The 27995-nt window shown below is 37.9% G+C and overlaps 3 protein-coding genes across 8 annotated transcripts in view; 1 reads left to right on the top strand and 2 right to left on the bottom strand.

Moving 5' to 3' along the window:
- The window catches only part of si:dkey-14d8.1 (zinc finger protein 502), a 127323-nt gene extending 101378 nt beyond the window's left edge, over positions 1-25945 (bottom strand). Inside the window, exons 1-7 of one of the 3 annotated variants that reach the window (XR_007437738.1) lie at positions 25739-25944; positions 24559-24755; positions 24347-24436; positions 24153-24248; positions 23921-24031; positions 22951-23074; positions 19274-21492 (exon numbers count right to left, since the gene is read on the bottom strand). Coding sequence is in view for 2 of the 3 variants with exons in the window: in XM_007229739.4 (XP_007229801.3) it covers positions 19802-21492; positions 22951-23074; positions 23921-24031; positions 24153-24248; positions 24347-24436; positions 24559-24755; positions 25739-25781 (2352 nt within the window). In the remaining variant the exon portion in view is untranslated. Of the gene's footprint in view, positions 1-18711; positions 21493-22950; positions 23075-23920; positions 24032-24152; positions 24249-24346; positions 24437-24558; positions 24756-25738 lie in introns of those variants that run through there. The other 2 variants (XM_007229739.4, XM_007229740.4) reach the window with 2 other exon arrangements.
- LOC103032761 (O-sialoglycoprotein endopeptidase) lies at positions 142-10707 on the bottom strand. 4 transcript variants are annotated; one of them, XM_015605311.3, is made up of 12 exons: positions 10626-10707; positions 7930-8052; positions 7645-7764; positions 5896-6071; positions 5483-5578; positions 5341-5390; positions 4088-4166; positions 3783-3848; positions 3579-3669; positions 2033-2108; positions 1844-1942; positions 142-226 (listed from the first exon to the last, which is right to left on the bottom strand). In XM_015605311.3, exons 2-12 carry the CDS (start codon positions 8042-8044, stop codon positions 187-189), a joined length of 1008 nt encoding a protein of 335 aa, XP_015460797.3. In that variant the 5' UTR covers positions 8045-8052; positions 10626-10707; the 3' UTR covers positions 142-186. The 4 variants fall into 4 exon arrangements, with proteins under 4 accessions (XP_015460797.3, XP_049330179.1, XP_049330180.1 ...); XM_049474222.1 differs by lacking the exon at positions 10626-10707 and adding an exon at positions 9701-9778; XM_049474223.1 differs by lacking the exon at positions 10626-10707 and adding an exon at positions 9717-9774.
- On the top strand, positions 10654-17459 carry apex1 (APEX nuclease (multifunctional DNA repair enzyme) 1). The gene is made up of 4 exons (XM_007229738.4): positions 10654-10764; positions 13313-13479; positions 14937-15129; positions 15705-17459. The coding sequence occupies exons 1-4, from the start codon at positions 10701-10703 to the stop codon at positions 16217-16219; spliced, it is 939 nt and encodes a 312-aa protein (XP_007229800.1). The 5' UTR covers positions 10654-10700; the 3' UTR covers positions 16220-17459.
- Positions 25946-27995: the final 2050 nt, after the last annotated feature.

The raw sequence follows: 27995 nt of genomic DNA, 5'->3' as shown, positions 1-27995 counted from the left end.
TTTTTTAAAGAAGTCTACATTGTGAAGTTGTTTGAGATAAAAAAAATGCCCCAATTCAAGCCCTTAGGACAGTTCAAGATGGCTACATGCCAGGACAGTAACAAAGACAGCACAGTAGCCAGACGCACAGTATCTTCAGGATTATTTTTTTTGTAATTATTTATTTTCCATTTGGATTTGAACATCTCAGTCTCGCCAGGTGACTTCGACTTCATCTGTCCTGTACCTGTCACGGATAAAACAAAACATGTTTCCTGAATGACTAGACTGCATATTTACTATGAGCTTACAAATTATATTATTTAAGCCTGATGCAGGCTTAGGTTTCAAATAATTACAGAAAAGGTTGCTGACCCCAATAAAGATACTGATTGAATGCCATTAAACCCACACAGTAATGTTCCAACATCTAGTGTAAAGCAGGGCTTGGTAATATGATTAAAAACCTCAATCTTAAAAAAATCTCAATATGTTATGAGGAAAACCTTAACAAAGTTTTCAAATGTCCTGATATTTCAAAGAGTGTATGATCCCATGTATCCTTACAAGATTCCCAGATCCTTTAGAGGAGAAATAGGCCCACAGCATCAATGATCGTCCCTTATACTTAACAGTGGGCATTAGGTGTTTTCTGCGTAATCATTCTTAGTGTTACTTCAGTCCCACTAAGGGTGTTTGTTGCTCTATCTTGGTCTTTTCTGACCAAAGCACACGGTCCTAGTTAAAATCTCAGTACCACTTGGCAAACTCCACCCGTATATGCTTATGCTTATATAACTCAGAAAAGGGTTTATCCGTGCTGCATGCCTCCCAAACAGCTTGTTGGCATCTATATAGCACCTGATGGTTGTTTGAAGGTTGACACACATCTGCCTTACTTGAATAGTGTGTTCTGTTGTATTTCTTATGTTTAAGAGTGAGTAAGGGACATAGGCCTCTGCGTAACGCCATATTTATACCCCAGGGAAACAGAAAGTGATTAATTACTAATTAAAGGTTTATAGATACTTTGATTCACTTATAAAACTACAGTAGTACAGTAGTACAGAATTGACATAAATAGTTCAAATACATTTATTTTTAAAGAAATTGTTTAAGGGTGCAAATAATTGTGAAACGGGTCATTTTATAAAAAAATATATATATATTTATCAGTCAGAATTTATTTATTCACTGCTTTTTTTCTAAACTTTTTTAGAGTGAGAGTATGCTTCTGCAATAAAAATTATGGGGTGCCAATAATTATAGAGGGAGCTGTAAGTATTATATATTCTATTAATAATGAAAATTTAACTCTTGGTGTTTTTTTCGTGACTCAGTAAACTGCACTGGATTACGTTGCCTAAGATGGTGAAATCATGCTGCTCCTTTAATTATGATGTTTCTACAAAATAATTTGCACTTAGTTTAAAACTGTACTCTTTTGCGTGTCATCCCTCCTGAAACCAACTCATTTACACACAAATGACACATGCACATGCTTTTGTGGAAAGAAAAATACACAGCAGCATGCTCGATATAATGATATGGTCAGTTTGTATATCAGAAAATTCACAATACATTACTCAGTTCTCAGAGTAAAGCCTTTCCTATTGCCTAAAGCTGTTAATTAATACCCTAGAGATCAGACGAAATGTTGAACTCTGTTGAAAGGAGGTTTCCACAAATATTCTGATACATGAGCATGCTGTTTGTTATATTAACAAGATCACATTAAATGCTGTTTAGATTGTAGTTCATATTTCAAGATGTTCTTGTCAAATGAAATGATTCCAAGCTTATAATAGCAGTGCAATAACTGTATGTTTCAGGCAGAATGCAGCAATGGGGTGCAGTTCTATACCTTTGCGTGATCCAGGAGTCAGGCAGCTCTGTTATCTGACCCGCACGGAACATTTCCCAGCCAGCTTGTGCAATCATTGCCCCGTTGTCAATGCAGAACCTTAAAACCAAATCATGACTTTAATATGTGTGGAGAGCACAAACTATTAATACTGAGCACTGAATCATTCCATTCACACTCAAAACTCACCTCTCATCTGTGGCAAAGAGCCGTGCACCTCTCTCCTCACACATCACACCCATCATCTCCTGCAGACGGAGGTTACCTATGTTGAAATGCACAATAACAGAACAGTGGTAAGAATAAGAATCAAAAGCAGAAAATTATTAGATCAACAAATGTTTTGTTACACACATATTTATAGAATTTCACACAAAAACAAAAATAAGACTAAATTATTGGCACCCTAACTTCTTATTTGGTTGCACACAAAAAATACTGAAATCAAATCGCATGCTATAACCATCAACAAGCTTCTTACACCTTTTAACTGGATCTTTGGATCTCTCCATAAGGTGTTCATTGGAATTTAGATCGGGACTTATTGTTGTCCACTTCAGAACTCTTTGGCGCTTTGTTTTCATCAGTCTCTGGGTGCTTTTTGAAGTATGTTTGGGGTCATTGTCCTACTGGAAGACCCATAACCTAGAACACAAACTCAGCTTTCTGACACTGTGCTCTAGATTGTGACCCAAAATCTTCACATTTCATGATGCCTTGTACCCTGTGCCAGCAAAACAACCCCAGAACATCTTTGAACCTCCACCCACATCTGACTGTAGGTAGTGTGTTCTTTTCTTTGTAGGCCTCGTTCCATTTTTGGCAAACAGTAGAATGGTGTGCTTTACCAAAAAGCTCAAGTTTGATCTCATCTGTCCACAAGAAGTTTTCCCAGGAGGATTTTAGATTACTCAAATACATACAAAACTGCAGTCTATATGTTTTTTTTTTCTGTGTCAGTCGTGGGGTTCTTCTGGGTCTCCATGGCGTTTTACTTCATTTAAATGTCGACATTTGCGCACGTGGATTGGCCACCACAGATTTCAGACCTGAACCTCATTAAGAATCTTTGGGATGTGCTGGAGAAGACTTTGCACAGTGGTCCAAATCTCCCATCATCCATACAAGATATATATATTTTACCATAAATATTGTATGCAACACATGCACATATAAAATAGGAAAAAATGTATAACTTTAAAAATCATTTAGTGTGGATGTAACAAAATTTTATATGATACCTTGGAAACTGTATATTATTGACATTATTCAATGCAAAACAGGCCGGCAGATTGTTTTTATTTGCTGGACAACCACTTTGTGGAAGAGCAACAGTGGTGCTGAATTTCCTTCCTGCCTCACAGTGAATTTATGGGGTAAAACCTTTACAAATGGTTTTGTAATCATTTCCAATCAGATAAGATTCAATAACTGTTTAAGCGGCCCCCTTGGCATAATTTAATTTGAAATACTATACCTGACTTAATTTACCCCTTTTACCCCACATGCTCCATAAGGTAAACACAATCATCTTTTTTTTCTGAAAAAGTAGTTAATGTTTGATTATGTGCTCAATTAATAAATAAATTAACATACTAGAAAAACTGAAAAATGTTTTCATCATTTGATTAATTCTTGGTTTCTCCAATCTGTAACTTGAAGATATGATAGTGTAATATACACTGTAAACCCACATGGCTTATAGTAAAATATGTGGAGTTAACCACTCACTCACAGCCAACTCCTCCCACAATCAGGACCTCCTGAGAGCCACAGTGAGCCATGGCCCGTTCCGTGATCTCCACCAGCATAGAGAAGAGTGTCTCCTGCAGACCACAGAAGGTTTTTTTGTTTGTTTATGAGGGAAACATATCCAGAGAAATATTGTTCACATTGTTGTTCTGTGGAAGCAATATACTATAAAGATTTTATTCCTTGCCTGCAGGGAAAAGCATAGGTCCTCTGCTGTACACTGTCCTGAGCTCAACATCTTGTGTGCCGCTTCCTGGAATTTAGATGGAAAAAAAGGGGAGACAAATATATTAGTTAAAATAAGAAAAAAACTACCATCCTTTTTGTATCCTCCACCTTCAAAATCTTTTTGTTAACAGCAACAGTAATTGTGACACCCTTTTTATATACTCATTTATATATTAATAATTCATTTTCGCATATGGACATTTGCACAAGAATTAAAAAGTAAATAAATAAATTAATATAATTAATACAGATGATATATGTTACCTCTATGAACGATAAAATCCCAGAGAAAGAAACATCCATTCCTTTCACTGTGTACGGAAGCTCCACATACTGCTTGCCCCTAAAAATATAAGACATTAAAATAAGAATGAATTTAACAAGGTTATGCAAATTTGATTAGAATTATACTTTACTACAGTACTATGATTATGAATATTCAGTGGCCTGCAAAAGTATTCATATCCCTTGTACTCGGTCACATTTTGTTACCTTAAAAGTACAAATTTAAATGTATTTTATTGGGATTTTAAACGATAGACCAAGACAAATTAATGCATTATTTTGTGAAGTGGAATAAAAGTAATAAATGGTTTTCAAAATAGAATAAAATAAATCAAATAATCAAATAAAAATCTGAAAAGTGTGATGTGCAAAAGTATTCAGTATTTTATTCTGAAATCCTAATCTAAATAAAATCCAGATCAAGTTGTGGAGAAGTTTAAATCAGGGTTAGGTTATAAAACATACTACAAGCTTTTTGGGTTTCCATTTTACCTAGTTGTCCCTGTCTGCTTAAAACCACTGCCATTATACATAAATATCATAGATGTAGACAAACTACAAACCAGTTGCCTCAACAACAGTGAAATAAAAAGGCCAATGAGCAACTCCCTCTGTTTTTTAAAAACCAAATCACCTTTAATGAAAGTAAGGAAAAGGAAAAAGCCAACTAGAAAGGAGACTCAGGGTCAACATCAAAAATGAATGCATAGATACACACTCTGGGCCCTAATTTAACAAGCCACAAACTCCACAGCTTGACTGCATGACTGGAAATATGCAAAAAGCATGTACTAATATTAATTAATCATGGGTGTGTTTTGGGCGAAACATGCAATAAACCAATAAGCATGTCTCTTGCCATTCCCTTCCCAGAGCCAGGTGCGCTCTGATTTTGGCTGATTGCTATGTCAGGGGCAGCAGAGGAAACTGACCTGCTCGATCATGTTGTGAAGGTGGTCAATTAGGTAATTTATGATGTAGAATAATGTTATTTTATTTTCTATTCTGTTTACTATTAATGTAAAAGTGTGCATAACTGCCAACTGACACACACTATGGGTTTGTGCACTGTATCAAAATAGACTGTTGGCGGGGTGTAACATAGCAATGAGCATCGCAACGCACCTTACACAGGTGTAAGATATGGCACTATAATACATACACTTCTTAGCAGCTGTGCTGGATGTGTTTATACAAATCAATCAGTAGTTTTTTTAACATAATGTGCTTACTTCTTTGCCATCTGTTCAATGTTGTAGCCAGGACTAGGGTCATTAGATATCTGTGGGAAAATTATGAAGAATGTTTTTAAAGGTCAAAATTTTAATCAATTAAAAACTACAAAGACTTGCGCAGGAAATAAAAAATACGGACCTTGATCACTCTGGCAAAGCGGTCCAGGCAGTTTCCCACAGCAATGTCTATTGTTTCCCCAAAAATCCTGTAGCGTCTTTCAGAGTAAGCAATTACCTATAGGTAAAAAAAAAAAAAATCCTGAAATCTGACATAACTTTTTGGTCTAAGGCAAACATTCATAAAAAGTTAGGAGAGATGTACTTTTTCATAGACCTGCAACAATAAATATTTTTGTTTGGATGAAATGTTGCGAGAGCAAATTAGTGAGCAATACTGAATTAAGCAAACGTTTTAAAGTTTACATTCATATATTATAGTGTATTTGAGACAGGCTTATTCTTTCAAGTTCAGACATTTCTAAATGCAAAAATGAAGACAACTATACACAGCTTGAGAATGAAAAGTTGAGAATTAGTGTTTCAAACACCCACCTGAGTGTTGCCCCCACTGACATATAGCACTGTAGGGTTGTTTGCGCCAGTTATCAGTCGGCCCATTTCAATGTGCCCAATACAGTGGTTAACGCCCACCAGTGGCTTCCCCCACAGCTGGGCAACTGTCCTGGCCACCAAGGCCACAGTAACCAGAGGGGCTCCCATCCCTGGGCCTGGAAATTAGGTGATATCATTAAGGAGGAACACAGAAAGATGTGAAGCAAATGTGTCAAGTTTAAGTATTTGAGAAACGCAGTACTCAACACAGAAAACAGTGTTGTCTGGCAGTAAAGTTACTGATCTGTTCATTTAAAGAACAAAAGTTGGGTGACTGATTTATCTATAAACTCCTGACACTGTATATAGTTTAATTGTTTCACTAGTAGCTCACCCGATTTACCTGAAGATATTGATAGAATAAATATAAAATAGATAAAAAATATATTGGGCTTCCACATGGAAAGCTTTTAAAAAGGTATGCTAGCCAAAAAAAATACTATTGAAAGCACAAACCAAATTCATAATGTATATGTAAAATTATACAAATGGTGGCCCCGAAGACCTATAGCTCTTGAGATTGTAATTTTCCTGGCAACCATTTTACCTGACGCAACTCATTACTAGTGTTTAGTAAGTTAAAATTTCATACTAAGCTATATGATCCATTATTTCACTATGTGTACTATATAAATTCCTGGTTTATTACAGTTTTTGGGTATCATTTTAAGCAGTGTTAATGCTTAAGAACTCAAATGTTAAGAAATATGTATTTTTTTTTATATATTTTTTTTATGATCAAATAAAAAAATCTGTTCTTAGAAAATAATATAAATATGGGGGCTTACATCTAGGAACCAGGCAGCACTGCCACATGGTGTTTAGAAGTGCACCTTCAGTGATCTGTCTGTATCTTCTTACTATATTTGTCTATTATATCACATATAACCTACCCATATTTTTTTGCACTATAAGGCGCACCAGATTATAAGGCGCACTATTAATAAATGTCTATTTTCATACACAAGGCGCACCAGACTATAGGGGGCATTATTTTTTAAGTCAAACGAGTGCTGGATGTTAATCTACACAGATTGCTCTCCTGAAAATGGTATATTTGGTTGAGTAAAGCGCTGCTGTTTATCTACAGTAAGCTTATATTTCTAGATTTCCACTAAGGCTAGCCAGACAGTGCTACACTGAGGAACCCTAAGTGTTCCAGTAAGCCTGGGCGATATTAGCAAGCGGTTTGTCCCACATAGCTTGTTTTAAACACGTAGACTGCAGTCCAATATACTCATCTCTGAACGAAAAATGCGAGAGCTAACTCGTGCTTAGTGGATAATGCTAATGCTGCTCCAGCAGTGTTAGCCAGGGTTAACAACAGGAGAATGCAGTTCATCTGCTCCACTGGCCCAAAGCTTAATTTATTTTAATGTATTAATATAGAATGATAAGATATAAAGTGTGCTGGATGCTTAATGTTGCATCATCCCAGTGCTGGGGGAGTTTATATCCCTACAACATAGCTGTAGCATTGCATTGGTCATGTGCAACTGTTACATAGCATCCTGTTCCATTGGCAAATATTTTTATTTTACCAGATTTTTTTGTTTGTCTGTTTTAGCTGTCAGCAATGAAAGCAGCTTAGAACAGCTATATTTTAGAGAGACATGCTGTGTATTAGTATAATAAAATTGAACCTAATTGAAAGAAAGTATAGACACTCAAAATATGCTGGAGGCTCACCTTTGGTGTATGCAACACAGTCAATATCGGAAGGTTTTAGTCTAGCTTCATCCAGTGCCTCTCGGAGGACAGTCAGAATTGCACCGCGATGATGTCTAGCTGTTTCACTTGGTAGGAAACCTAGAAGGATAGGTAAGCTGTTAATGACCCTATTAAAAGAAAAAACAACCCTGTCTATAAAACCTAACTACAAATTTACCAAGTTACTGAAATCAGCAATTGCTGGGTAGTGCCTCCTCTCTAATAATTCTATGGGAAATATGATAAACTTGCTGTTCATTTTACCTTGACCGGGTGGAGTGATATAGGTACGTCTAGGGTTGGACAGGACCTCCCCATCCTTCACAATGCCGATACCAATCTTATTAGCGCTGCCCTCAAACCCAATCACAATAGTCATGTCTGCTGCTGAAATGAGAAAACATTAAACAATTAATTTACAGATTCATTTGAAATGATTGGAAAGATTTTCTCCTTTACTAGGTTGACCAGCTGTCCATAAGTTCAAATGTAGGCTAGACTGGTGTAGGAGAACATGTAGGAGATGCAAGAAAACTGTGATTAAAAACCAGGGTTATTCCACACCAAATATTGATTTATGAACTTTATAAATATGAACTTGTTCTCTTTGCATTATTTCAGGTCTGAAAGCTCTGCTTATTTTTTGTTATTTCAGCCATTTCTCATTTTCTGCAAATAAATGCTCTAAATAACAATATTTTTTTATGGAATTTGGGAGAAATGTTGTTTGTAGTTTATAGAATAAAACAACAATGTTCATTTTACTCAAACATATACCTATAAATAGTGAAATCAGAGAAACAGATTCAAAAAGTGAAGTGATCACTTAATTTTTTCCAGAGCTGTATTGTCTTTAATTATTATCTTTTACCTGCTCTCACACACCTGATTCAACTAATCAGCTCTTTCAGAAATGCAGCGGGTGTGTTAAAGCAAAAATGTGAGTAGAGGGGTACTTGGACCAGGACTAAAGAACACTAAAGTAAATTATGGATGGGCTAAGTTTAGTCCTGCTATTAAGCCAGACTGCTTATTCTGTCACTAATATTATTTGATCATTCATCTTTTCCTTTAAAAATGTATTTAATGTATTTATTAAGTTTAGTTGAATGATTTTCAGTTTTGTTTATTAGTGTCCTCACTCTGAAAATACCCACTAAAAATTAGTAGAATTTTATACTTAATTTTCTGTTATATTTAGTTTATCACAAATGCGGTTAAATATTCATAAAGAGCTCGCTCTGTAGTTTTCCAAAAGACCTTTTATACAGCTCTGGAAAAAAAAATAAAAGACCACTTTAGTTTCTGAATCAGTTTCTCGGATTTTCTATGTATAGGTATATGTTTGAGTAAAATGAACATTGTTTTTTTATTCTATAAACCTTCATGCATCTTGGCATTTTCTCCTCCACTAGTTTTACATACTGCTTTTGGATAACTTTAGTCCACTACTGGTGCAAAAGAAGTTCATGCAGTTCAGCTTGGTTTGATGGCTTGTGATCTCCATCTTCCTCTTAAGTTATATTCCAGAGGTTTTTAATTTGCTAATATCAAAGAAACTCATCTTTTTAAGTGATATCTTATTTTTTCCAGAGCTGTATAAGCTACACTCTTTATTTTATTCAAAAATAACTTTATCAGTTTTTACTGTTGTACTCTGTACCCTCCTGTGCTGTTAAACTGTGAATCCCTTTAGTGTGTACAACAAACACTGTTTAAAAAATAAGCATTACAAACAACTCGAGCTAATATCCAATATCTGCGGGTAGTTAGCTAGTTATCTAAGGCTAGGTTATCTAGGATATCTAATTCCTAACTGTAGAATAAAAGCTGTTTCTGCTGCACATGAGGAGACAGGACAGGACCCTGCAGCAGTGCAGACTGAAGCAGAGCAGTGATATGAGCGCAGGAGCTGCGGGTCTGAGTTAAACACCGGAGCGGGTAAAGCTGCACAATGTAAACCAGAGGAATCAGAGCTCTAATTAAACCTTTATACACCTGTATTATATAAACAGTCTCTGTTAGACAGAGTTACCAGTTCAGCTGCTCACTTCTGAGTGCACTTCTCGTGATGGAGGACCATAACAACAGTGAGATAGGTGCCCTCAGATATTCCTGAATGAAAATGTTTCCTGATGTTTAAACAGACGCGCGCTAATTAAACAGCAATAATAGCGTCAGCAACGATTATATCTCTTCGTTTTTTATCGTGTAAATAATAATCAGTAATTTGTATTGTAGTTTTTGTAGGTTGTGTTTGTGTTTTGTGGTCAGGCGGTGTGTGGGAGAGCTCTGTGTGGAGAAACATGTGCGGCACTAGCTCTTTGTGGTGGAGCTGATCAGATCGGAGCTGATCTTCAGGGGGACGGTGGATCTGATTATCGGTACCCGGTGTTTACTCTCCTCTACTGAACACATTAATCTAATTTATATAGTCTTAACTAGCGCTAGAGAGGTCTTACCCCGGGCTGCTGCTGGGAGAAGTCAGCAGTTATAGGTGTTTTCTGTTGGGCGTCGTGTGTCGTTTTAATGGGAAAGATGGGGGTTCATTCATTCAGCTAATTACACTAACCCTAACTCTAGCTCGTTCAGATCACAGCTAGGCTATGTTAGTAAACAAACGGCGTATATAGAATTTTATTAGTGTTTATTTATGGCAATTAATTACATCTAGATTCGCTAAGTGTCTGAAGTACAGCATAATATAACAGGTTCTATTTTTACCAGGTTATATAAGAAACAGGCCAGTGAAAAACAGCGGTAACTAGCATCGTAGCTAACAGCTAGTTATCTTTGTTCATTAATCGCAGCGGGGCTAGGCTAGGCTAGCTCAGCTTGTTTCACTGTTGAGTTGAGACGATTCCTCATTTTAATGTCTGCAGGTTTGATTGCGCAATTTCTGCCTGTTTTGGTTTAATGAAGAGCACAATCCAGAAATCACGTAGCTGAACTTCTGTAACCTCGTATCTCCGTGTCTCTCAGGGGTTCGTGTGTGTCTGCGTGCTGTGTGCTGGTCTGTCCGAGGAATCAGAAACATGTCGAAGAGGGCCAAGAAGAACGAGCAGGCTGCTGCAGATGAAGCCAACGATAATGGAACAGGTACACAGCCGCCATGCATACATCCGTGTTAAATTCGACTGGTGATTTTTGATCTAGTCTTAGTCTTGACTAAAATGAATAATAGCTTATTCACATTTTAGTATTTTGGTTATTATTAGTTTTAGTCCAGTTTAAGTCGAAGAAATCAAACAACATTTTAGTCTAGTTCTAGTTTTAGTCAAATAAAAAGTATATATTATTTGTAAATATTTTTGTTTTGCTAATTTATATTTGTGTTATTTTAAGAGTAGTTACTGCTAACTAAGCCTTTCAGTTTGGATGCATTTAAATAATGTTAACATTAAATTGTTTTAAAGCAACTGACTTGTAAAGATGGTGGGAAAGATAAAGTCAAGTTAAGTAGTAAAGTAGCTTAACATGGCTAGCGTGCTTTACCCATTAGTTTAATGTAAACTGTAGTGAGGGCTGTATGAATTGTGTCTCAACACGAGAAAAAGGAATGGCCAATATAACCAAAACATCTTATCTTATGATCATGGTTTGCACAGATATAGATATTAACATCGTTAACAATAAACAGGAGACACTAGCTAACAGAGTTGCGTTACCTGCCTCCAGAAATCTTGGTAACGAGACACATGCCACATATTTATTCCACATTTTTAAAATTTTAAATTATTTCCCTTGGTTGAACGTTTCCCATAAATTATATTTATTTAGTTAGTGGGAGAGAAGCCGCTGTGTAAAACAGATGTGTGGCACAGTGAGGGGCTCGGGGAACCAGTCATAAGGATGCTGTTTTCTACTGGTCAAGAATATAATTTATTTCAAATAATTTCTACATACAGTGCATCCGGAAAGTATTCACAGCGCTTCACTTTTTCCACATTTTGTTATGTTTGTTATGTTAATTCCAAATTGTATTAAATTCATCTCTTTCCTCAACATTCTACACAAAATACCCCATTATGACCATGTGAAAGTTTTCTTGAGAGTTTTGAAAATGTATTATCATTAAAAAACATAACTCATATTTACATAAGTATTCACAGGCTGCGCTTAATACTTTGTAGAACCACCCTTGGCAGCAACTACAGCCTCAAGTCTTTTTGAATATGATGCCACAAGGTTGGCACACTTCTCTTTAGGCAGTTTTGCCCATTCTTCTTTGCAGTACCTCTGAAGCTCCATCAGGTTGGATGGAGACGTCTGTGCACAGCCATTTTCAGATCTCTCCAGAGATGTTCAATTGGATTCAAGTCTGGGCTCTGGCTGGGCCACTCCAGGACATTCACAGAATGGTCCTGAAGCCACTCCTTTGAGATCTTGGCTGTGTGCTTCAGATCGTTGTCATGCTGAAAAATGAACCGTCGCCCCAGTCTGAGGTCAAGAGCGCTCTGGAGCAGGTTTTCATCCAGGATGTCTCTGTACATTGCTGCATTCATCTTTTCCTCTATCCTGACTAGTCTGCCAGTTCCTGATGCTGAAAAACATTCCCATAGCATGATGCTGCCACCACCATGCTTTACTGTAGGGACGGTATTGGCCTCGTGATGAGCAGTGCCTGGTTTCCTCCAAACATGACGCCTGGCATTCACACCAAAGAGTTCAATCTTTGTCTCATCAGATAAGAGAATTTTGTTTCTCATGGTCTGAGAGTCCTGTAGGTGCCTTTTGGCAAATTCCAGACGGGCTGCCTTGTGCCTTTTACTAAGGAGTGGCTTTCGCCTGGCCACTCTGCCATACAGGCCAGATTGGTGGATTGCTGCAGAGAAGGTTGTCTTTCTGCAAGGTTCTCCTCTCTCCAAGGAGGAACGCTGGAGCTCTGACAGTGACCATCAGGTTCTTGGTCACCTCCCTGACCAAGGCCCTTCTCCCCCGATCACTCAATTTAGACGGCCGGCCAGCTCTAGGAAGAGTCCTGGTGGTTCCAAACTTCTTCCATTTACGAATGATGGAGGCCGCTGTGCTCATTGGGACCTTCAAAGCAGCAGTTTTTCTGTATCCTTCCCTAGATTTTTGCCTTGAGACAATTTTGTCTCAGAGGTCTACAAACAATTCCTTTGACTTCATGCTTGGTGTTTGCACTCTGACATGCAGTCAACTGTGGGGCCTTATATAGACAGTGTGCCTTTCCAAATCATGTCCAATCAACTGGATTTACCACAGGTGGACTCCATTTAAGCTGTAGAATTGCCCAAGGATGATCAGTGGAAACGGGATGCACCTGAGCTCAAGTTTGAGCTTCATGGCGAAGGCTATGAAAACTTACGTAAATGTAATTTCTTAGTTTTTTTATTTTTAATTAATTTTCAGAACTCTCAAGAAAACATTTTTCACATGGTCATAATGGGGTATTTTGTGTAGAATTTTGAGGAAAGAGATTAATATAATACAATTTGGAATAAGGCAGTAACATAACAAAATGTGGAAAAAGTGAAACCCTGTGAATACTTTCCGGATGCACTGTACATACCTGTAGTTTTTTTTTTAGTTACAGTTCATGCAGGAAAGATTCTATATATGACATACACTGAACGATTATTGAGTTTTAAACCATTGTGTTTGTTTTCTTCACACATTACAGAACCGGCAACAAAGAAAGGGAAGAAGGCAAAGGAACCAGAGGCTCCAATTCTGTATGAGGACCCCCCAGATAAGTTGACCAGCAAGGATGGCCGAGCAGCCAACATGAAGATCACCTCTTGGAATGTGGATGGCCTTCGTGCCTGGGTTAAGAAGAAGGGGCTTGATGTGTGTAACAAAAGTTAAAATGATTGCTATATATGCTCAAACTAATAAGTACATCTGGACTTACTTAGGCCCAATCCCATTTCAAATATTGGACCTACCATTTAGCCCATTTACCACAATAATTAGTGCTGCACCACCTGCCCCTTTATGAAGACATGCAATGCCCTTAAGTTAACTAGTTAACCAGCAGATAGGTTGATGAACTCTAGCTCTACACTGCTATTAGATGATGTCTATATTGGGTTCTTAAAGGGTTTCATTCCTTACCCATGTAACTCTGTTACAATGTGAAGGGTTACAAAAGAGAAATGGGATTTGGTCTTACAGTAGTTGTTCAGTTGGTTTACTGTATGCAGACATATCTGTCTACAGAAACATATAATGTGTAATAGTAGAATGGTAAAACATGCCCTTTAAGAGCAGTAATCACTTATTTGGAAATCAAACATGTTTTACAATTGATAGAAGTGCATCTACTTGGGAATAATGAATTGGAGCAATAGTAAGTTGTTTTTTGTAGCCAAATGACTATTTAAAGAAGGAAGAGTTAATTACATTAATTTCTTACCTCCGAATGTTTTTGAGAGCATTGGTTGTGTTGTAAAGAGGTAGAGTTGCAATACAGAGAATAGCTCTACTTAAGTAATGCTATAATACATATGGCCAGAACTACTCAACTAAATAAAGAATACAAATACTTTGAGATATAAAGGTCAGTCAATCAGACAAATGATAATTGTTAAAGTCCCAGATCATTTTTTTTATTCATTTTAAAATGTTTAGTTGTGCTCTCTAGTATGAATGGAATGCAATGTAAACTGTTTTTTTTTTTTTTTTTTTTTGTGAAAAAAGTTGTTGTTTCTATTTAGCCCTGCTTTAGATCACTGAATTATTGGCCTCTGAAGAAAGACAGGATTATGCTCTTTCTCATGTATATTTATACATGCAAACAACGCCTACCTGCCTTCCCCCCCAATCAATTTTACAGCTCTAAAACTCAAAGGACAAAATGTTCTCAGAGATACAGACTTAAATGTAAAGATATATCGCTAGGAAAAATTAACCTTCAATTAAACTTCGTATCAGACTCCCAGCGTTGCTCGGCTGGGTTGAGAGTGGCCCTTGACAGAAAAAAAATGTTATCAATGCTGCGGTGCGAGGGAAGGCTGCCTGCCGCTCTCCCTGCAGCCGAGCGGCTCTACACTTTTCCTGAACAACACATTTTTCTGAACATTTTCTTTTACTAGCTGCAGCAGACAATGGAGGTTGAGGAACCTTTTAACAAAGTCTTCCTCTTAGAATAAATTCAGTGATTGTATTTTTGAACACCATGTAACCCTGTACCTTTGTCCTGCACTATAGTTTAATTTATACACACTTTTTGGTTAATGGTTATCATGTTTGAACTGAATTTTGATCCTTTTATTTTATTGTGTTTTGTTTGTCGATGCATGCAGTGGGTGCGTCAGGAGGATCCAGATGTGCTCTGTCTTCAGGAAACTAAGTGTGCTGAGAAATCCCTGCCAGCAGATATAACCTCTATGCCTGAGTATCCACACAAATACTGGGCCGGTTCTGAAGATAAGGAGGGCTACAGTGGGGTGGCCATGCTGTGCAAGACTGAACCAATTAAAGTCAGCTATGGCATTGGTGAGTTCTTGTCCTGGTCTATACTCAAGAGACAACATTTTGACATTTAAATACAGAAGGTTTACCTCAAGAGGCAAACCACAGGTAACAGAAAATCATGGTGAAGGAAATGTTAAGCTAGAGGAGAGGAGTTCTCCCAGTGTGAGCATGCTTTTCTGAAGGCACAACGAAACGCAGAAATGTTTTAATTGCATCCATGTATTAAAAACACTGTTTATAGTTAAACAGCTATTGCAAAATATTATTTTGTTCTATTGTTATTTTATTACTTTAAATCCTGTAAATGTTCTGTGTAAACAAATGTTAGTTAAATTAAATTATCAAACGTTATTCCTGGGAAGATGTGTTGAAATCTTTCTTGGCCCTGCAATTATAAAAAACACATTACTTTACATGATAACAATCCCTTTATCTTGAGTGTATTGAAAGACAGCGAAATGACTTGACTGTAATTGGAAATTACTTTGTTTTCCAGTTGTTAGGTTGGTAAAGAAGATTGATAGCAATGATCATAGTATTTACACTTTTATCACTTTTATTATTAAGACATGCATTCTTTATTTTCTTTTCTGCAGGTAAAGAGGAGCATGACAAAGAGGGCCGGGTGATCACTGCTGAGTTCCCCTCCTTCTTCCTGGTCACAGCCTATGTGCCTAATGCTAGTCGTGGGTTGGTGCGCCTCGACTACCGCAAGACCTGGGATGTGGACTTCCGCGCCTACCTTACTGATCTAGATAAGAAAAAGCCTTTAGTGCTCTGTGGAGACCTTAACGTTGCTCACCAGGAGATTGATCTGAAGAACCCCAAAGGCAACCGCAAGAATGCCGGCTTCACTCCTGAGGAGCGCGAGGGCTTCAGCCAGCTCCTGGAGGCTGGCTTTACCGACAGCTTTCGGGAGCTGTATCCAGAGCAGACCAATGCGTACACCTTCTGGACCTACATGATGAACGCGCGGTCCAAGAATGTGGGCTGGCGGCTGGACTACTTTTTGTTGTCTGCTGCCTTGCTCCCAGGTTTGTGCGACAGCAAGATTCGTAATACTGCCATGGGAAGTGACCACTGCCCCATCACCCTGCATCTGGTTGTGTAGAGTTGATTCCTTATAATCTATCAGGGAATCTCCTTAACTCTGATGCAGGGCAATTTTAGTACATATTGGCAAAATATGTAAAAGTAACTGTTCCTGTATCTGTTCCTTTTCTGTGTTTTTTTTTACATTTAAACAGAAAACTTTGAGTAGTCAGACCTGAAAGTAACAAAGGTAGTTACAGTTTATAGATCAGTTTATATTTTTGTTAATTTGTTTTGTTAGTTTCTTTTACCAGGTTTTGGTTGATTATTGATTTATCCAACACTTCATTGAAGGGTAGTGTTAATAAGGGCAACAATGCACCTTAATAGGCATTTTATGACACCTGACAAACCTACCCCATCATCTATGAAGGTGTGTTCTGAGTGGTCAGTTGCCATAAGATTTTCTGAAGTTCCATCAAAATTGTCATAAAGCCTTGAGAATACTGCCCTTTTATAGCGTTACCCTAGCTTCTTCATGTTCCCTATGCTTTTTTTTTGCCCACAAAATTAGATATCTACAGTGGCCAGTTTATCCACTATTCATGGTTCTGTACCACCAGTTGTGGGTTTTTTGTTTTTTTCATTTTATTTTATTTTACTATGTTTCAGTTGTACCGTTTCAAGCCTTGCTGAATGAAAACCTACTATGAGGGGAGTATAAAACATTTCATTAAGATGTGCCCTTAAGTATTCCTGAAAGTGTTTAAATCTGTATGACTTACTAAAGGAAACTTTTACAGTTTTCTTAATCAGCAAATCATTTTCTTTCTGTTCAAGTTAAACATGTCTGTGAGCTTTATTGAATCTCATGACTCTCAACTCGTAAAACTGCTGTAAGTAGGATAGACAAACTACTTGAAATCCATGCATAACTACTGTGAGCAATAATACGAGGATGCACTACAAAAGATGAATAAACAAGCTAATTTGGAGTGTTTGGTATTACTTAGACCTGAAAAAGATGAATTGAGTTCATCTCAGAATGACCCTTCGCCTGAACTGGCTGAAGTGCTAAGTAAGTAATCCAGCACTGTTTTTGTTTTATCAAGCTATTATTAACTTGGTGCTTTTGCACAATTATGATTTTTGGTGCTAAACTTGGGTGTTTTCATGTGCTTCCCACTTTTATTGTGACCTTCAATTGCAAAAAGTAATTTCCCCTTTACAGTGTTGCACACAGCAAACATTTACGTCTGTATGTATGCCTCTTACCTGTTGTTGATGATCACATTTTGTAATAAACTACTTTATTAAAATGTGTGTTTGTGTTTAAGCTATCAAAAACTACACTAACTCATAACCACTCTGTAGAACCGTAGTAAGCAATCATCTCTGAATGCTCAGTATGTTAAACATTTAGGCAGATGTACAACTAAAGTACCCCACCACTGTGGGTTCACCTCCTGCCAGTGAAAACTGAGGCTGCAGTGGAGACTTGCCTAAAAAAAATAATCTTGTCCAGTTAATTTTGATTTCTATAACTTTATCAGGAACTTACTTGCCACATATAAAATGCAGCATATAGGGATCATACATGTTTTAACCAATGCATTTCCATGACTTTTCCATGCCTTCAATGCCCATTACGAATTTTAAAATATCAGTGCAGACATGGACAATACAACCAAAAATTAACTAAAACTATAATTAAATTGGATTAGTCTATTTAGTAAGTCTAAAATGAATCAGATAAAATGTTCACACAATGTTTAATAATAAAATGTGTCTCAGATCCTGAGAGCTCCATTGTGTAGGCTTAAAGTACAAAATTAACTCTGAGCTGATGATGTATTTGTTAGCTTAAAATAGATTTTCTCCATTGATAAACTGAAAGATTTGTAGACCGAATTTCCAAGACTTTTCCAAAACGGCCAGGCCTATTTTTAAATTCCATGACTGTGTGAACTTTGAGCATAGCATTGTGGCTATATTCTTACATAACAAATTTTACATGTCATGTGGAAATATAATAATCTAAAAATGTAACCAGACATAAAGCACATTTTTATCAAAAGAAATCAGGAATTTTGGGAGTCATGCCAAATATTCCCTCTTCAGTTTTCAAATGCATATACAAATTGTTTTTAAGATTTGTTTTTCCACATGGTTGGGATTGTGTTAAGGTAACATAAGCTAAGTGGGTGGCCAAATGTGAGAAAGAAAGCAATGCCAGTACAATGACCACCCCATGCCAATACAGTTACCAAGACGCATTACATTCACACTAATTAGCAGTTTAAATAAACTTAATTAACAAACAGGGTTCAATACCCAGGTTTGGAAGGCCACCACCACATTTGGGCCCTTTGAGCAAGGCCCTTAAACCTCTGTGCTCCCTGGGCTTCGCAGCAATTGCTGTGTGTGGCTACTGAGTGTACTCACTAGTATGTATGTGTGTGTTTACAGCACGAATGGTTAAAGGCGGAAGCCAAATTTCATCTGCCTAGAACTAAAGTGTCTTCCTTTTCAGTGTAATATCAGTAATATAAAAAAAAACAGTACACTGACTTTGATGCAATTATTTATTGAATAAAACATATTGTAACCATAAATCAAATATAACCATATTTACTTCTTATTAACAAATTAGATACCCTGGGATTTGGTATTTCAATTTATAATGTAAAATTAACAACTCAAAAAAAACGAGTTTCCAAAAGGGTTCAGAATTCCAGACATAACGTGTAAATAAATGTTTACTCCTATTTACCAGCAATTGAGCCATTATTAAGCATAATGTGAATGTCTAGTATTGCGATCCTAATCACTGCTTTTAGTAATGTTGATAGTGGCAAAAGTTCCTCTTTAACCATAACAGAACTTAACTTTAACAGAACTGTTGCATGTGCTCCCAGGTCAGAATGTCAAAAATAAGAAAGTATGAAAATACAGATATGTACAATAGCACTCTCTTACAAAGAATCTCTGCAGAATTCTTTAATAAAATACTATTTCTGTTGTACGTGAACCACGTATGCATTTACTTGCTAAGTACCTGGCTCACACCACTATCTCTGACTGTATAAATTCCATGCATGTACAAATGCAAACCCCACCTGACTCTATATACTCTATATACTAATCTGTATATAGTGCACTGCCTGATTCCAGAAACTGCAGAATCTACAATCTAACAAAATGTTAACTAGAGTCATGATATCTCAGGCTCAGTATTCATGGTTTTCTATAAGACATACAGAACCCTGTCTGAGTGTAGAAGCCGCGTTTTCCTGACTCACATGGTGCACTACATAGTTAGATGGGAGTTATTTGAGACTCAAATAAAGTATATAGATGTACTGGTCAGACTTGATTTGCTTGAAGATCTGTTTACTACTTCACAGAGTAGATTTTTTAGGACATGAGATTACAAAGTCAGAGAATTCTGCTGTGTACGCACTGCTACACATTTGCATTTTCTCTTCCAATATCTGCTCTACCTCTTTTTAAACTCTTTCTCCTCTTTGTGACCTATATCAACTGCTCATATTAGATTGGTTTCAGGTTTATCCAGGTTTCAAAACAAAATACTGAGCCTAAAACAGAAGTTCCAGCTCAATCAGAGAGGTTGAAAAAATAAAGTGCTCATTCTCATTGATCATGATGTGGTTTTGGTTTCGCTTCTTTTGCGCATGTGGTCATAGCCCCTGCGCTCCCCTTGCTCAGCCAGGTGAGTCTGCTCATGTTTCCTGAGTGGCGCAGCGAACTTGAAGCTCTTGCCGCACTGGGAGCACTGCCACGGTCGCTCGCCTGTGTGATTAAGCATGTGTGTCTTCAGGTGAGAGGAGTGCTTGTAGGTTTTACCGCACTCCTTGCAGGTGAAAGGCCGCTCACCTGTGTGCACACGTTCGTGCCTCTTCATGTTGCCAATCTGGGAGAATGCTTTGCCGCACACCTTGCAGCTAAAGGGACGCTCACCCGTGTGAATGCGCATGTGGCACCGTAACATTTCGGGTCCGGCGAATGTCTTGTTACAGAGGGTGCATGGGATCTGCATGCGGGGTCTCTGATGGTTACGCAGGTGTTTCTTCAAATCAAACATGTACACAAAGGATTTGCCACACACAGAGCACAGGTACTTGCGATCCCCAACGTGATACCCTTTGTGCCTCTTCAGAAGGCTGGCGTAGATGAAGCTCTTGCCGCACACGTTGCACTGGTAAGAGCGTGCCAAGGAGTGGTAGCGAATATGGACAGAGAGCTTGAAAGCGGTGGGGAAGCATTTGTCGCAGTGTGGGCACTGGTGGAGGCTTTCAGAAGTATGGCACTCCTGATGGATCTTCAGGTACGAGCCTTGTGAAAAGCTCTTCCCGCAAATGTTGCACTTGTATGGTTTCTCACCCGTATGAACACGAGTGTGCTTGATGAGGTCTGCTTTCTTGCGGAAGGTTTTGGAGCATAGCATGCATTTGAAGGGTCTGGTGAGTGAGTGCGTTTTAATGTGACTGGATAAGAAACTTAGACACCGGAAACTTTTGCCACATTCCGAACACTGAAACAGCTTTTCACCTGTGTGTGTTCGCATGTGGTTCTTCAGCTGGCAATCGTAACGGAACTCCTTCTTACACACGACACACACATGGTTCCTTTTCGCTTCGTCTTGTTTCACCTGATAGGGCACTGCCAACACCTTTCTACCTGGAGTTGTCTGAATGGGTACGCTTTTCCTATTAATGATTGTCTTTATAGACGGCGGTCTTTCAATGATGGGGACATATGTTGTCTCCTCTTCAACCACCTCCACAGGAGTTGACGGGGACACGGATGGAAGTGAAATTACCCTTCCTGCCATTTCTGAGATCCACTCCTCAACACTAATTTCCCTTATTTCAGGACTCTGCTCTGCTTCTGACTGTTCAAGAAACTGCAGCTGTGTGGTCTCATCTCCCCCGTTGTCAAGTTCTGAAACTATTACAGTGGAGCCATCTGCTGTGAGGTAAATTTGCTGGACTTCACAAACCTCTGCATTGCTTTCTTGGTAAACTGTTTCCTCTTGTAATTCATCCTCATCCCCAACAGTAGTGGCTACTGCGATGTTGTCCACCAAAGGTTCCACTTCCTCTGTGTCGCTGGGTTCGGGGCTCATTATAGTGGCGGCAGCACGGTCAGACTCTGACTGGTTTTCAGACATTGCTTGTGCAATGATGATTGACTCTTGTGCAACAGATGAAGAATGGGAGACTTCCTCTTCAAAGACGGGCTCCTGTTTAATGGAGGCAGAAGCCAAGATTGACCCATCACCAGTCAAGTGGGGAAAGCAAACAACATCCTTTGTTGAATAGGTGGATGCTGTCAAAAAAGAAATCCAATTTAGGAATGTTAGGTATATAATGTAATAAAGTGTTCCTCAGGACTTAAAAATGATTACAAAAAACACACATGGTGCTGGTTAAACTTATGTTACTTTCAACACTTATGTTACCCCCCCCCCCAAGACCGCCAACTGCACTTATTAGGGGTGTGACAAGATCTCGTGGCACGAGATCTCGCAAGATTAAAATTTGACAATATTTCTCGTCAAGCTTAAACCTGTTTTGCAGGGAAAAAAATAGTTTAGTGTGGACTTTTTAAGAGGGATCTGGCAACACAGTTGCGATAGCAGCGAGTGTGGTGGCTGAGCAGTGAGAGCAGCTCTCAGCAGAAGAAAAGTATTCAGGTATTTGCATAGAGAATGCTTCTGCTACTTTTAAGTTGTATGTCTGGCTGCATTTTGGCTCCAGTGGAAACAATAAACGGTAACAGAGTGACCAACAAGACACAAACCATATATAAATACTGTAAGTAAATCCTACACGTGACTGTTTCATAGGCAGTTGTACTAATCCCTTAGCTCTGTACTGTATTCGAAAAAATGTTCTGTCTCTGTTTGCACTTCAAGCACAGTCTTAATATGACTGGTTATTGTTATGCATAGTTAAATTACAAGAGATTTAGGAGAAAATAACACAAACCATAGTCTTAATATGACTGGTTGTGGTTTGCACTTATTGTTTGCACTATATAAGTTATATTTTTATTTTTTTAGCCTTATTCTTATTTCTATTTCTTATAAAATCAATGTGTGAGATAAACCAGTCCGTTAAGTTTGCATTATATGATTTTGTCAAATAAAACTCTAGTTTTCATTTTTGACGTTTACTTTAAAATTTTATTTTTAAATCTCGTCTCGTCTCGTTCTTGTGGACCCAGTATCGTGTCTTGTCTCATGATATTAGTGTCTCGTCACACCCCTAGCACTTATATATTCATTTTTTTCTTAATTTCAGCAGTAGTCAGTGTGATGGGTTTCTGTTTATTGAATGATTGAGGGCATTTTTACACCTGTTGATTGTTTGCTCTGGTCCAAGTAATTTAACGAGTTTTAAGCTTGGAGCATTTCCCTCTTGTTTAGATAGAATTTTTTTTCACACAATTAAAATTGCAGTGCACCAAAATGCATCAAAACAAACCAAGCAAGAATGTTACTGATCAGACTAGTATGGGGCAGGAACAAAAAAGCAAATACAAGATGTAGGTTCTTAATTAACGCATACTTTTATATACTTTTACATGGAGCAAGTGCAGTGATTGTATTTGTTCATAGCTGTAGGAATTATTTGGGTAATACAATAATGCTGATACCATGCAAATATCTGGAAACAGCATGGTAATATCAAAAACATTTTCATTAATTGAGTGGAAAAACAGGTTTAATGGTGTAAAATACTGTAAGTGTTTAAAAGCAGTAAATGTAACTCTTGGGCTTACCATTCACGTTGCTTTGTCTCTTGGTTGTAAAGTGCTGTAGCACATCCCTTAGTTCTGCTGGGTCAGAGAGCGGCTGCACAATATCCTCCATTGCAGCCAGGCCACCACATAACCACGTGGCCGTCTGAGAAAATGTAGAATATCCATGTCATAGGAATTATAAGGGATTCAAATTACAGCTTTTATAACCACCACAAACCCAAATTAGCATACATAACATTTTCACCAGATTGCCTGATGCATACATGCATCTCTGGTTTACAAGATAGTATAGTATGATTTATAAAGAAGAGAATTTTAATTTATATACCAGACCATCTCTTAACACAGTTACTTTTTACCTACATATTACTATATCTGTGAGCTAACACACATTTAGTACATTTTGTCATCCCATCTATAATTATGTTATGACACGTCAGTGTATGTTGCCCAAGTCTCTACCCCTTCATCTATAATCAGTTTTATCCACTAAGATACTTCTGGGCAAATATTTTATCCCATATATTTAATATTTTTTAAAAACAGTAGGTAAGCCACCAAGCCTGATGCATACGCAAGAAATACTACCATCTCAATGTCGCTGTGGTGCTGAGAACTATCTAGGATGCTAAAATGTAAATGAAAAAATTGTGTACCTGTATGGCAGCTATATCTGGTAAAATAGTCAATGAGGGTAAGTGGCCTAATACTTCCATTCATTAAACCAATCTATTTTAAAATTGAGACTACTTTAAGCATGACTAACTTTTCTGTTTTTTTTTTGTTGTTTTTTTTTATAATACGCACATACACATGCATACCCAAAAAAACCCATAACTAAGCATTGCAACATTAAGAAACTTATTTTATAACAGTTTTATTGTTTTGTTAAGATTTTCAGTTCAGTGAAGATTGTTTTTGTTATGGACATTCATGTGATAATTTCCCAACAAATGACTAGCTAGAAACCTTCTGTAAAGAGGCCCACCTCTTTAAGGTTTGGTACTGGTAGTAGTTCATCTACTCTTCTCAGGAACTCCCATGCTAAGCTCTGCAACACTGCATCAAATCCAGCACCATATTCAGCAGGAAACACATTCTGTACAAACAAAACAGGCTTCATATGTAAGAAATGTAATACACTAAGGAAAGTGAGGCAATGCAGAGGGCTGAATGGCTTAAAGAAAGAAAGAAAGAAAGAAAAAAGTTCCATGTCTAACCTGAATAAAGGTCTCTCTTTTGACTGTGTCCTCCAAAATGTTATGAATCATCTTAATGAATTTAGTATTCATGATTTCACTTTCCACATCTCTGCACTGTGAAACGTTAAAATTAAATCACAATATGACAAACTGATACAAACAAAAGAATCCTGATTCTTTTGTTGGAAGTTGATGTACAAGTCTTCACTTACATTAAGAGTAAGATTGCGAAGTGTGTCCAAATGTGCTTGAATTATCCAGACATCGGGTGTTTCATCCTTAAGACAAAGCTCTATAATCACCTTCAAGAAATAAAAAAAAATAAAATAAAATAAAAATCAGTGACAACTGATCTCAGCAGACAAACCCTAAACAAAATGTTTGTATTTGTCCAGAACAGTTAAAATATCTATTACACGTTTACCTTTTTTCGTAGGTGGAAGATCAGTTTATTAACCAGGTTCTGACTCATGATGTCTGGAACCGTTTCTGACACCATCATAACAAACTGCTCAAACTTTCCATATTGTGTTACATTGCACCGTTGAACCACTTGCCACAAAAACGCAGACATTAGTCGCAGTGGTGGCACCACAAGGCGCAGAGCAGAAAGAGGGAGTGCTGTTGGTGAAATGAAGAAAGAAAGAATTATTTTACAAAAAAAGTAAATAATAATGACCTATATTTTAATTGATCGTACATAAATTTAGCACTTTCCTCTATAATTATGCCTCATATTGTACTTTAAACAAATGTTACATTTTGATAAATTTTGGAAAAACAAATAATTTATTTTGATGCATACCTATGGTATGTTAAGTTAATTATATATGTCCTCCAAGAGAACAGCTTTCACAATTTTTTAAATAAATATTTGGATTTTGTTTTTAGTGTGTGCTTTTTAGCATTTATTTGTTCTCCATGTACCTATTGTCCACTGTTTACATCTTTACAAATTTGCACCGCTTAATTATTATATTATCTACTTGCGTTCTTGCACGGTATGGTCTGTATGGTTGACATCGCTCATCTTCTCAATGTGCACTTTAAATGGGGTTCATTGTTGTTTTACTGTGTTTAACTGCACTATCTCTATTACACACACAGTAAAATACTCTACTTTTATACTTTATGTTTTATTCTGTCTTTATTTTATCTGTATCATTATATCTTTTTCTTAATTTGTAACTTTTGAGTACTGTGTATATCAGCTACTGGATGTCTATAATTTCCCTCTTGAAACCAGATCTATCTTGTTACTACAGTTGTCACTGTAAGACAGAACAGGTTATGCATAATTCTACTGTCAGTGAACACGGTCATTCTTACGTTTATCACACTGATATAAAAAGTTTGTTAAAGCCTCTTTAGCTATTCTAATTTTGGACCAATCATGGACTTTTTAAACTACAGCGGTTTTGAGTATTAAATTAAATGTGTTCGGTGAAGTTCTGAGTACAGGGTGAGAGACCCTCAGCTGAGTGAGTGAGTGTAACTACTACACTCTTATAGTGAGTGTGAGGGGTCTGTGGTGTGTAGGGTGGTCGTGTTGTCAGTAGCTTCACTCTCTCTTTCTCGCTCAGTCTCGCGCCCCCCAAACATACCTGTCTGCCGCCCTTCCACCGAGCCCACCGAGCCCGCCTCCATGACGCCGCTGTAAACACACAGACCGGACGGGTTCAGTCTACCGGCGATTCCGCATCGCCCTCATCAGGGGGAAACGCTGTGCTGAGTGTTTATAGTGAAGCTGGACCAAACAACCATCACCCGCCCGAGAGGAAAACGGCCCTAGTGCTCAGTTCCGCTCTGACCCGCGGTACTGCAGCACCAGCGCCGCCTCCGGCCCGGAGGAGCGCGGTATCACTACTGTCTTTACTACTGTCTTTAGTGCTGCATTCATCGCTGCCTTTTATGGCGTCAAAAGTATAATCCATAACCACGAATTTTAAATTTGAAAACGAAAGGACTATTATTGATATATATATTTTTAAATAATGTCTGTAAACAGAATATTTAATATTGAATGGAGAGTTTAATATTACATTTTGTGTTTTAGATTCATAAGAAATCTCTTTGCGCTTTAAATATTTTTTTGTTCAGTTATGATTCTCTCAGCTGTTCTTCTGCATTAGTTATGACCCTCTTTTTACAGGCAGTTGGGGACTAGTCGGTAATAAGCCCCGCCCACTATGGTCATTCCACTCGCTTCCAGCAGCACAACCCACGATTTATGGTTTGTGAGAAATGCCAAAGCGTCACAGTGCGGGACTCGCGGACCGATTCAGAACTGTAGCTCACAGGCGAGATGCTTTTCCACTGCAGGGGCAGGAGGTTTTAAACCCTGTGTTGCCGCTGTGTTTCTGGATGGTTCTGACCCGTTGGCTTAACAATGCTAGCTGATACCAAGCGGCGCTTAGGACACAGTAGCAGTGCCCGGTAGGGTTGCCACCCGTCCCATAAAATACAGAATCGTCCTTTATTTGGCTACTAAATGTTGTGTCCCGTATTGAACAAATAATGTGTCTATGAGTGTTTTCGGTGGCGCACGCATGGGCGCAGATGGCACTGGGGACGGGGGGGACATGTCCCCCCCCAGAGACACGTGCTCTTTACTGTTTAAGACAAAAAGCACTAAAAATAATTTACACGTCTGCTCATTGATTTGTGTTTATAAAATCACAAATACAGACACAACTTCCAGTAAGTCACTCTAACATTAAAACAACATAATTTTAACTTAAAATCTAACCCCCACAAAAGCCCAATCACAGTGCTGCTGTGAGCCAGCGGAATGACATTAGTGGGCGGAGCTTATTTCCAGCAGCCAATTACTGACTAGTCCACACCCACCCATAAAAAGAGGGTCAAAACCCCAGTCTATGGTCTGAAATTAATCCAGAAGTGCAGCTGAGAGAATCGCAACTGAACAAAAAAATACCGAAAGCGCAAACAGATTTCTTATGAATCTAAAACACAAAACAGAATATTAAACTCTTTATTTAATATTAAATATTCTGTTTACAGACATGATCTAAAAAAATATAAATTTTGTGGTTATGAATTATAATTTTGCTTCTTAAAACTTTTGACCCTATTTTGAAGCCATAGGTTAGCTCTATGGTTTTAGAGTAACACTGTCCTGCTAGTTTTCCTGCTGTATTACTCAGCTCTCCTCAGTGAGGGCAGATAGTGATTAGTTAGTTGTTAGTTGATTATTTGGATCAGGTGTGCTGTAATAAACTAATGACCGTATCACTGACAACAGAAGCTGGACAGAGACATCTGTCACTCTGCTTTCACTGTGACTTTATTTATATGGCCGTCCTTTTCTAATGAGACCCTTCATTTCACAAGGTCATTTAATTAATGGAGAAGACAATGATGCCCCTCCAGAAAATAAAGAGGGAGGGAGCTAAATGATGTAGGGTTGGGAGGAGGGGGCAGGTGGGTGCATGAATGAGTGGTTTAGGGATTGTGGGGAAGGGGAATGCTTTTACTGTGCTCAACAGCCCGTTTTATTAGCCAGGCTGAGAGAGATGCCTATTTTTAGCTCCCGACATCTCATCTGAGTGTTCCCTCTGTGTGTACACATATGGGCTTGTGTCTGGGGTGAGCCTAAGACAAGCTCAGCTCTGCCTGTTTACACCAAGTATTTTTAGCCCAGAATCACATCAATGTCAAAAGTCGGGGGAGCAAAAATAACAGATGAATTTTTTTTTTACCAAATTAACCAGCGTGATTTAACATTTTGTGTGTTTAAATTAACTTCTAGTGAGCACAAATGTGAAACTCGCGAGCTAAAAAAGGGAATTGTGTGCACGCTGAACAAAATATCGCTCTCGAGCTTCATTTTTCTCCTCT

The sequence above is a fragment of the Astyanax mexicanus genome, chromosome 2 (assembly GCF_023375975.1).
Source record: "Astyanax mexicanus isolate ESR-SI-001 chromosome 2, AstMex3_surface, whole genome shotgun sequence".
Taxonomy (NCBI): domain Eukaryota; kingdom Metazoa; phylum Chordata; class Actinopteri; order Characiformes; family Acestrorhamphidae; genus Astyanax; species Astyanax mexicanus.
This window is presented reverse-complemented; position numbering and strand designations above follow the sequence as displayed.